The following is an 11,498-nucleotide window of genomic DNA, read 5'->3' on the forward strand; positions in this document are numbered from 1 at the left end:
CATCACTGTTTTCTAGAGAAAGAGCTAAGATCACAGAGTATTTTTGGAGCAGAGCACAGTGTTGCCCTCACCTGCCTGAGGCCCCAGCAGGTTTCCCAACCCTCCCAGACCTGCTTTAGGCAAAGGCTAAATTCCAGCCCCTCAGGGAAAGTGTAGCAGGCTCCTCCCAGCCCCCATCCCATCCCGTGGGGGCACCAGGCAGGGACTGGGCCTGCCTCAGAGCACCCTGGCACAAAGGCTGACCCTGGGCCCTGGAGGGGTGGGCAAAGAACAGACATATGTGCACATGAGTGCATGTGTGTACACATGTACATGTGAGCGTGCAGACTTTAGAGGAAAGAAGAGGAACTACAAGAGCCAGGGCAAGAGGAGGGGGTGCCTCCCAGGGGTGGCCACCTGGGGCAGGGGGCAGGGTTGCTTGCTCTCCTCTCATAGAAAAGGTTCTGGAGGCTCTGGGAGGCAAGACCTTGACTGCCTCATTCTCCACACAGCAACTGGGCAACGAGGTGGCCTCTTCCACACCCACCCAGGCTCAGGGCTGCGCACCCCACCTGAGACCCAGCCAGACCTGGGCCCCACCCCACAGCTCTTCCCACGTCCCTCCGCCAGAGACAGCAGCTGGAAGAAGACATGGTGAGACCAGCAGCACAGAGACAGTGAGCAAAGCCAAAACAGATGGGCTTCCAGGATGAAGGCAGTGGAGTGGGAGGCCCTGTCCCAGCCCCCGCACTCAGGCCAGTCTTCCTGGCTTTCAGAATCCTAAAATATTTATCAGCTTTCCTCATCTCAACACACACACACACACACACACACACACACACACACTCTGCGTGTGCTCTCACCCATCACCCACGAGTACTTCCCCCTCAGCCTGAGCCTTTCTGAGCCAAAGCATGTCTAATAAAACACTTTCTCCAGAAAAGCTTGCTGCAAAAAAAAAAAAAAAGTAAACAGGCTGGCAGCAGAGATGGAAGAGGGGTTTGATGGAGGAGAGAAATGCCTTCAACCTAGGACACAACCCAAGTCAAGAGCAAAAGAGATTCCAGGGGCAAGAATGGAGACAGACGGTCAGATATGAAGAGACAAGCAGAGACAGAGACAGAGAGAGAGGTCAAGGGCACCCAGGATTCTGCCAGGGACACAGAGACACAGGCCTTCAGAGGATGGAGAATCAGGAAAGTCAGGAGGGGACAGAGCCAGGCCCCAGGAGCAGTAGGGAGGAGGAAGAAGGGGGTGGGAAGGCAGAGATGGATGGTGCCCAAAGGGCAAGGGCTTCCGGAGGGGAGGCCCCAGACCCCTCCCCACCACAGAGGCCTGCAGCAGCCTCAAGGGGACTCTGGCACCCGCAGGGTGAGCACCGCAGGGAGCACGAGGTGTCCTGGATTCCATGCACCCTTTTCAGAGATGGCAGGACCCAGCTGTACCCGGAGGAGCAGAGCAAATCTGCACTTTGGGGTTTTGCCCAGCGCTCCCTGGTAGAGAGAGAGGACACAGGAGGAGGAGGTGCCCCGTGGTCTGGCTAACCTTTCTGAAAGCCCACAGGGTGCAGACCTCCTGCTCTCTGGGCCAGGTGGTGCCCGGCAGGTCGCCAGGTCCAGGGCTGCCACTGGATCCCTGTGAGCACAGGACCACGAGCCCTCCACAGCCTGGCACGGCCCCCACCCCTCGTCCCAAGCTGGAGCTCTTCCAGGGGCAGGGCTGGGGGAAGAGAGGCAGCAAGACTGCAAAATCTGGTGGCAGCAGCCAAGGTCTGGGAACCAGGCAGGGAGGGCCAGCCGCCAGACAAACCAGCTTCCTCTAGGTCACTACTACATACCAGGTCCTTGTGGGACCCCAACACCCATCCGACAGACGTACCACCATCTCTGTCCCCTGGCTGGGCCAGCGGCTGGCGGGGGGTGTGGGGGGCAATGAGGTAGGGGCAGGTTCCAGCTGTCCTGTCTCCCCTTTGCCCCCACTTGCCCCCCGCCACAGGCTAGGTACCAAGGCATAAGGCCCCTCCCACACTGACCCAAGAAGCAGCCCCCTCCCCTCTGTCCCCTGAGTCGGAGGCCAGCCCCTCCACAGTGCACTCAGGACAGGTTCTCACAGCCAGACCCCTGCAGTCCTGAACCCAAGAAGGCCAGCAGGGCAGGCCTGGGTCAGTAGGCAGCTGTGGGTGCAGGGCTGAGCCCACTCTGCCTGGGACCCAGGAGCTCCGGCTCTGTCTATCTGTGGTACAGGGAGACCTCCCCGCCTCAGTGAGTGAGTACACGTCCCCAGGGAGGCTCCCCCCTTCCCCCGCCCCCTCGGGCACCAGACTCCCAAACCACAGGCCTGTTGTCTAATAATACCAGCGACAGCCACCGCCACCTCCATCTGCCAGCCTAAAAATAATCCCTGCTGAGTCCAAAACAGGCACAGCCCCCAATAGTCCCCCAGTCGCTCCTCTGTGACAAGCCAGGGGGTTCCAGGAGATCCCAGGAAGCTTGAATCGGGCTCCCCTGGAACGTCCTTTCCCCCACTACCCCCACCCGGGAGATGCAGACCCAGAGGCTTGCATGAGGAAAGCAGAGGAGAGACTCCACACACATATAGCCAAGTGTGAGATGGAGAAACAGCCATGTCCACATAAGGCTGCACCCTGGGTGTCCTTTGCAGATGGTGGGCCAGAGGTCACTGGGATATTCTGCCTCCAGCCAGGACCCCCACACCCCACCTAGGAGATCCTTGGAGAAGTCCCCACCTTTTAAGGTCTCCCTGTAGCTATTCTTCTGCCCCCACTCCCCATCAACCTCTGAGGGTAGAAGTCAGAGATCAGGTGAGCCCAAACTGGCCCTCGCATCATATAACAAGGCATTGGGGAGGGATAGGACACCCTTCCTCCGTGGGTGCCTCTCCTCCCTAACTCTCCAGCCCAGGCAGCCCAGGAGGCAGCAGCTATTAGCCACCTTAATTTGCTCTCGGCTAGATTGTATTTCCAAGAGCCTGTTCCCCAGGAGCCACTGGCAGGAAGCAGTCAGTAATCCAACCTCAGCTCTGCTCCTGCAGCAGCTCCTCCGCAGAGAGGCCCAGCCACACCCACCCTGCCCACCGCTGGCGTGGGCCTGGTCCAAGTACCCCCAAGCTAAGCTGGGGAGGACCTCAGGTGAGGCGCCAGGTGGACAAAAGTAAGCAGGGGATCGAAGCCCGAGTCTGCTCACAATGAAGCGTCAGCACTCCCTACTTGGAAGCCGGAAAACCAGGACAGCAGCTCCTGCATGTTACCTGGACAGTGTATTACCTGCCACAGCCCAGCTGGCCAGGGGCCTGGACCGGGAGGGAGCTAGGGGGTGAGGGCGGGCAGAGGGCACCACCCAGTCACCACCCTTTCAGAAGAACAGGCAGGCTGGCTGGGACCTTGCTTGTAGCCTGGCCCACAAGGAATTGTTCTCCAAAACTCTTCTGGAGGCCCTGACTCTGCTCACCAGTCTCCTGCTTAATCACGCAAGAGAGAACAGAAAAGCAGGAAGATTCCTAAGAAAAATAGGTCAGCTGCCTCAGGCAGGCTGAGCTGGCTCCCTTGGGCAGTGCCCCGGCAGGACCAGGCTACAAGCTGCCTCTGCACCCAGCTCCCAACCCCCAGGGACCAAGTCCCTTCTCCATTCAGGAGTCTGGGCTACTGGGTAGCCAAGGTCAGAGCCACCTCTTAGCAAGTCAGACCTGTCTTCTGCGTCCCCTGGCTCTGCCTGTGTGTGTCCCCCACTGAGGCTTTCTCTCAGAGCTCAGTCTCCCTTCAACCCAGCCCCAGGGCTGAGCCTCCAACTTTGGGAGCTTCTGAGCTGTCCATACGCATGTGTGGAGCAGAGGGTGGGAAAAGATGGGTGTCTGCTCCAAGTCCAGCCTCACTGCCACCCACGGCCAACAGCAATCAGACAGGAAAGATGCCCCACCTTGCGCCTGGAGACTCTGGGTCTCCTGTCTGCTACATTCATGTGCATACGCATACACACAGTTGCACACACAGGCAGGCACACACACACAGATGTGTGCAGGCACTTCTAGCAGCTACCACCAATGACGGCTCTTTCCACAATTCACATTTACTCTCTTACACAAACTGCTTTACCCATCACTGGGCACAGACAGGAGAGAGCTGCCCTGGGACCCTGGCCTAGCCCAAGGAGGCAGAGGACTGGAGAGGGTTGGGGAGCAGGGGAAGGACTGCGGCTCTCCCTGTGGGCCAGGTCCACTCCCACCCACTCAGCGCAGCAAAGCCCTGACAGCCAGGCCTGAGGCAGAGAGATCTGAGGATGGAGAGCACAGGGCTCTGAGCCAGGAGAGGCCAGCCAGAGAGAGGCTGGGGTTCAGCATCTCCCAGCCAGGCAGCCTTTGCTCCTTTGGGTAACTGGATCCTAGCTCTCTGTCTCAGAACCTCAAACCTGAAACCACCACCAGCCCTGGGACCTGGCAGCTCCGGGTCAGCACACGAGACGAGCTTGGGGCCAGCAGCTGAAAGCTGACTCTCTTCCCACACATCCCCTCCTCAGCTTCTCCCAAACGCATGCTGCCAGACACACCCCTGCCTGCCTCCAGCCGTGGGTGCTGGGAACACGAACACGCATGCCACGTCCTGAGCCAAGTCCCGCTCAGCTGAGAGGCTGCCTGTGGGGGTCTCTCTAGCAGATTTCAGACCTAAATGCCCTCCCTCGTGCCTTCACCACCAAAGGAAGGGAGGAAAGGCCAGGCTGAGAGTAGAGGGCATTAGTCCAGCTACCAGCACTGTCCGGGTTAGAACCCGCTTTATCTGGGGACAGCAGTAAGCCAGGCATGGAATCTGTGGTCCACAAGAGGAGGCAGCCTTGGTGATAAAGGCCAGGGTCCTCCGCACCAGCTTGCTCAGCGAAGGCCTCAGGCGCAGACTCCACTCACCACCTTCCAGGCTCTCTGCATGCCCTCCCCAGCCTCCACACTGCCCCCCAGACACACAGGATTCAAGCCCACCCCTCTCTCTGTCCCAAGCCTTTCACTCCTCTGCTGGAACAACCACTGCTCAGCCAGACCCTAAGACCAGCATCTCAAAGTCCCTCCCATCAAGAAACTCCTGGAAGTCACCTCTGCCAGTTAGAGAACAGCTGAACTCTCACAGCAGCATCTGAAATGCTGGCCCATCAGCCCATCTCCCACTCCCGGAGGCCATAGAGATGATACCTCCTGGGTGTCCTGCAGCCTCTCCACCAGGTTCCAGCCACTGACACAACTCTAGTTCTGCAGATCTTTCAAAGGATTTCCGAGCAGCCCTCCACATCTCCCTGGGCAAGGTGAGCGGGGAAGGCAAACTTGGTTCTAGACAGAGGCAACTGTCTGAACTCCCCCTGGGGACATTCCCAGCTCCCAGTGCCCTGAACCATTCAGGGGAAAGACATGGAACCAAGATCATCATCAGTTACTTACTCATGACTTAGCGACTAAACCACCACTACCACAGAACACTCAGCCAGCCCCTCATTTCTTCATGGCACTAATGTTCACAAATACCCCCACACGCTCATACTGTTAACCGCCAATAAGGCAAGTGACAATCAGAGAAGCAAAACAATGTGTCCAAGGTCACAGGCCAGCAAGTAGCAGTGCTGGAACTTGAGTCCAGATCCTTTACCACCACACACAGAGCCCCTAGGCTAAAAAGACACCCCCCTCCCCAAAACCCACAGGGATGGCAGGCAGGGGTTCATGTCCAGGCACCCCCGACAGAAGGACCTCTCCATTCCCGGAAAGAAGGCAGAAGCTCCAGAACTAATAACCTTCAATGCTGGAAAGTCCTTCCTTCTGTCTGGCCCTTCTGTGTGCTGCTATAACATAAGCACACATTTCCCTTGATTCTGTGCTTAAACTTGCAAAAAGTCCATCCTCCTCCCTGGACTTCTCAAGCTGGGATCCTATTTCAGAGCCTCCCTTCGACATCTCTCTTTTATTCAAACATCCCAATACATCCTTTTGTGCGACAGTCCCATAGCAGGAACATACCACAAACTGAAGGGGAGGAGATGCAGGCATCAGAAGAGTACAAGGCAATAGGGAAGGGGCGAGCACTGAGGCTGGAGACAAGTTCTTAAGCGCAGCTCAAGCCACCTCACACCCCCACCCCACCCCACGAGCTTCTGGTCTGTTTCCCCACCTGACAAAGGAAGAATTTTAAAACCACCCGGGGTCACACACCATATAATAAAAGCACTCTTCTCTTCGCCTTCCTCTGCCTCTGTTTTCACACCCCCGCAAACACCAGCGAGACCGATCTCATTCCAGAAACTTTTCCAAATCACTTCCCCTCCCCCTACACAGCCCCAGACAAGGTGAGCAAAGGGTCCTCCTGAGCGAGCGCGGCCGGGCGCTGGGTCTTCCGCTGTGGGTCCTCCTACTGCTTGCTGTCCACCGGGCGGTTCTCCCCGGAAGCCATCCCGGCCGGCCCTGGGGACCTGCCCGCAGCTGGGTCGTGTCTGCGCGCTGAACATCGCGCGCTCAGAGTCCGGGCACCTCCAGCTTCCATAGCAGGGCGGAGAGCAGAGGTGCCACACAGAGGCGTGTGGGCCGCTCTGCGGTCTCCAGAGCAAAAGCCCGCGTGCTCACGAGCGCATCACCCAGCTCACTGGCTTCCCTCTGCCCTCTTCCCAGCTCAGACCGGAAACAGAGAAAGAGGAAAACCTCCCTCCTCCCCGAGACGCGGCAGTGGAGACCCCCTCCCGCTGCTCTCGCCCACAGCAGCTGTGGCCAGCTGTGGCCGGCTGCGGCGCGCTCCCGGGGAACTTTTGCCCGGCCAGGCCGGGCTCAGGTGCAGCGGAGCCGGACGCGGGCAGAGCCAGCCGAAGTCGGCCGCTCCTCAGAGCAAGCGAGAGACTTCCCGCGGAACCAGCTCTTTTCCTCTCGCGGCGCTCCGTGCGCCCCGCCCTGCGAGGGGATCCGATCTCCGGCTGCCACGACGTGTGGTCCGGAGGGACTCGAGCCCAAGCCGAGCCCGCACCGGCTCCCCTGCGGACCGGTGGCACTGCGCGGGGTCCAGCGTGCCGCAGCCAACCGAGGACCCGAAAACTCCCTGGCGGTAGAGTTGAGAAAGCCACCGCCTCCCCAGCGCTCGAGGCGGCGGCTGCGCCCGCGAAGGGCACCGGGCGCGGCACCCGCTGCAAAGCCCTGGTGCCAAGGGTGGCGGCGTGGACCCTAGCCCGAGGCTTTCTCTCCAGAGCGCCGGCAGCCCGGGTTCAGACCCTTCCCGCCGACCGCGGATACGGCGCCCCCCCTCCTCGCGGTGTCCGGAGCGCGCCCGCCGGGAGGGCGCGGGCTCAGCAGGAGGACGGAGCCAAGATCCGCGGGAGGCGCAGGGGAGGGACGCTGCACTTCAACTCACCTTGAGCCGCAAGACCTCGGGCGCTGATCACACTTGCTATCAAAGTGGCCACATACCAAATCATAGTACTACCGCGCGCCAGCCAGGAGCCTCATCCTATCGCAAAGTGCCCCGCGCCGCCTACGCCCCGCGCCGGTGCTCTCGCGGCTCCTGCGGCTCCTGCAGCCCGGGCGGCCCGCTCCCCATCCCTCCGCGGATCCGCTCGGCTCGGCGCGCAGCCTCCAGCCCGGCGCAGCGGCACCTGCACTGGAGCCCGGGCGGAGCGCAGCCAGCGCCGCGGAGAAGCCCGGCCGCACCGCCCCGGGCCCGCCCCCGCTGCCCTCCCATTGGACGCGGCCAGCGAGCCCGGGGTCCGATTGGCCAGGATGCCTGCCCATCGCGTCGAGGGGGGCGAGCCCATTCAAGGTGCGTTGACGTGTGGCAAACCCAGAGCCGCAGAATCATGCGCATTGCCGGGGAGAAGGCGCTGTCGCGTCTCCGCTAGGCTCTGCTCCCTGCTCCCACTGCATGGCAAGTTTCTGGGGGAAGGAATGTGGCCGCCGGGCCGGCCAACGGGACCCTGGAGTCTCTGCTACACTGTAGGTCTGAGGGGTCGGTGCCCCCGCCCATCCAGGGAACCCAGCATCCGGTTTCCATCCAGCAAAAAGGCGTCCCGGGAGGACGGTGCTGATTCAGTGATGGGGAAACCCGGGAACAGCAGCCTGGGGAAGCTGAGAACGTCCTTCACTGGAGATCTTTTCAAAGGGGTCACGCGCTACCGCCACCTCCCCTCCTCCCTTCCACACTCGGCCACTCTTTCCTCCCCAGCGCACTCTCTGCCACCCAAACATGAGATTACGTTAAGTTCCATCCAGCCTGAAGGCAGGGGGATGACTAAAATGACCTCTAAAAGTGGCTAAGATTTGGGGTGAGTCATTGGCTCAGCTGCAGGAGTGTCACGGGCCCCCCTCAGGAACACACGTGTGCACACTGCCACCCCCAGTGCGGGTCATAGTTGCTCATCGCCAGGAAGTCTCCACTTTGAGCAATGAAAGTGTTCCTTCTTCTTCTAAAAAGACTGCCTCCTCAAGCACAAGATTCCTCCCCCGTCCCCACCTGCCTGGGAGCCTGGCCCCATCTCAGCAGGAAGAAGCCAAGATGGATTTCGGGAACAGTGTAGGGATCTGGGACAAGGGACCCAGGGAAGGGGAAAGTGGTCTATTTCTCAACCTCACCCCTCCCCCCATTATAGTTGTATTTGCAGAAGAAATAAACCAGCGTCATGGAAACATCTACAAACAGTCCCCTCACACCAGGGATCTGAGGCTGCAGTGAAGATGTCTGATCTTTCACAGAGTGAGAGCAGAGGTGATAGGGGCTCAGTTCCCCAGGATGGGCAGCAAAGGGGGCTCAGGAAGGTCACCCTCCTCGTCATCACAAAGCACTTGTCAGCCACAAAGCACTGGCTCTAGCATATGAAGCTCAAAGGGAAAAAAAAAAAATGAGGGAAACTTGCTTGTAAGAAACGCACACATACACACACACAGACACACAGACCATGCATGAATGTGGCCTGAACATGAGAGGAACAGCCTTCCCTGAAAGGTGAAGCCTCTTAGCTCACCACCAGCCAGGACATGGAAAGCTGGAAGGCCCCTTCCTGGCACAGCAGCAATTACACCGGGCAATCTAGCACCTGGATGTAACCTGGAGAACCAGAACGCTTAAATGACCTCCTGCCCTGTCCAGCCACTCTAGTTATGAGACGTAACTCTGCTCGTGCAGAGATGCCTCTCCCTGAGCCCTCGTTTTAGGGCCTCTTTCTCTGCCAAGATGCCTTTCTTGGGGATGTGAAGCGAGTTAGAAGCTAACTCCCAGCCAGCATGCCCAAGAACTAGAGCTCCACCCTCAACATATACATGAACCATGGTCCTAGGGCTTTGAGCCTCACTAGGATCCACTTGGAGAACTGGCAATAACAGGATTCTCTTTCCAGAACCTCTAAGCATCTATCTGGCCTGAAGAGAAATGCTGGACCCCCAGGGCTGCACATGTCCCTAGCCCTTTATAGGTAGAAATATGGCCGAGTGGGAAATGTTCTTCTAGGGACCTGAAAGGTCGGGAAGGGCGCAAAGCCACTATCACCGTCTTCTTGATTGTTTTTTCTTGGCCATCGACTTTTTCCCACTTTGCATGGTAGTTTCTACTAGGAAACTAAAATTGTCAAACTGAAAGGAAAAGTAACACGAAGAGCTTAAGAGCATGAGTTGAGTTGGGAAGGGGTTCAAAAGAACTATCTGAAAAGAAGACTGATTTCTTCTGGATACATCTATTGGAAATGCAGTGAAAGAAGAGGGTGAAGGCAGAGAGGAAAGGGAGGAGAGTTGAGATTCAAAAGGAAAAAGTTACCTTCATTATCAGATGTGTCTCAGATTTGGTTTCAGATCTGCTCGAAAGAGATACAGAGTATCGGATCACAGTGAGGAATGAGACCAAAGTCTTTCCCTCTTGCTGCTGCTGCTGCTGCTGCTGCTGCTGCTGCTAAGTCACTTCAGTCGTGTCCAACTCTGTGCGACCCCGTTGATGGCAGCCCACCAGGCTCCCCCATCCCTGGGATTCTCCAGGCAAGAACACTGGAGTGGGTTGCCAGTTCCTCCTCCAATGCATGAAAGTGGAAAGTGAAAGTGAAGTCGCTCAGTCGTGTTCGACTCTTAGCAACCCCATGGACTGCAGCCTACCAGACTCCTCCGTCCGTGGGATTTTCCAGGCAAGAGTACTGGAGTGGGGTGCCATTGCTTTCCCTCTTGCCACATAGCTAATCTCCAGACCCAGGAAAGATGGGACACATCCAGTGATAGTCTCAAGGCGAGTGTGGACCCCCACATCCAAGAGGGATGTGAGGGAGGGTATGAGCCACTCCCAGGATACACACCACTCTCAGCGTACCTGGTTAGTTATCAGCATCTCTGATAATACAGATGTGTTATGTAATATCTTGATGTAATACTTGATGTAATACCTTACATCAAGTAAGGGAATAGATGTCATCTCTCCCACATTTTGGAAATGCAGTATGCTAGTCTTATGGGTTTCTCCATGTAAAACCAGCTAGCCACCTATCCACACATTCCCCCTGGGCCCCTGGAGGATGAGTGTCTGCAAAAGCTTCAAGTCTAGAAGAGGAGGCAGGGACTCCTCTTCATATCTGCTGAGCTGTAGGACTCAAAACCAGGAGTTCACTCACCCTGCTTGCTCAGTGGTTCCAGACCCCTTTGTGGAATCCTAGTGGGGATGTTCATCAGCGCAGGTGCACAGTTAAGTACCCGAGAGGGTGTTCATGTCTCTATAGTCAGGGAACCATATCAATTTTCTTGCTGTACAAAAAACCACCCCAGGGCTTCCCTGGTGGTCCAATAGTTAAGAATCCACCTGCCAGTGCAAGGGACACAGGTTCAATACCTGCTCTGGGAAGATCTCACATGCCACCAGGCAACTAAGCCCTGCCCCACGACTACTGAGCCCATGCTCTGCCACATGAAAAGCCACTGCAATGAGAAGCCCATGCATCACAACTTGAGAGTAGCCCCCACTCACTGCAACTGGAAAAAGTCTGTGCAAAAGCAATGAAGACCCAACACAGCCAAAACTAAATAAATAAATAAATCAGGTTTGGTTTTTTTTTCATTCCAAAATGTAATGACTTATGATAGCTCCGTTGGTAAAGAATCCGCCTGCAATTCAGGAAACCTTGGTTCAATTCCTGGTTCAGGAAGATCCGCTGGAGAAGGGATAGGCTACCCACTCCAGTATTCTTGGGCTTCCTTTGTGTCTCAGCTGGTAAAGAATCCGCCCATAATGCGGGAGACCTGGGTTCGATATGTGCGTTGGGAAGATCTCCTAGAGAAGGGAAAGGCTAGCCATTCCAATATCCTGGCCTGGAGAATTCCATGGACTGTATAGTCCATGGGGTCACAAAGAGTTGGACATGACTGAGCAACCTACACTCACTCACTCAAAACAAGAGTCATGTATTTGCTCACACATCTGTAGTTTGGGCAGGGTGTGGTGGGGACATCTGACCAACCAGGCGAGGGAAACTGTGCTTTGTAGATGCTCACTCATATAATCAGCAAGTGATACTAGCTGACAGCCAGGGCTTCAG

The 11,498-nt window shown here is 57.2% G+C and overlaps 1 protein-coding gene across 1 annotated transcript in view; it reads right to left on the minus strand.

Moving 5' to 3' along the window:
- IGSF9B (immunoglobulin superfamily member 9B) overlaps window positions 1-8,809 on the minus strand; it is a 46,422-nt gene extending 37,613 nt beyond the window's left edge. Inside the window, exon 1 of the mRNA XM_055581186.1 lies at window positions 7,358-8,809. Within this exon, the coding sequence (XP_055437161.1) occupies window positions 7,358-7,421 (64 nt within the window). The 5' untranslated portion in view covers window positions 7,422-8,809. The remainder of the gene's footprint in view (window positions 1-7,357) is intronic.
- Between the last annotated feature and the right edge of the window lie 2,689 nt (window positions 8,810-11,498).

The sequence above is a fragment of the Bubalus kerabau genome, chromosome 5 (genome assembly GCF_029407905.1).
Source record: "Bubalus kerabau isolate K-KA32 ecotype Philippines breed swamp buffalo chromosome 5, PCC_UOA_SB_1v2, whole genome shotgun sequence".
Lineage (NCBI taxonomy): Eukaryota > Metazoa > Chordata > Mammalia > Artiodactyla > Bovidae > Bubalus > Bubalus kerabau.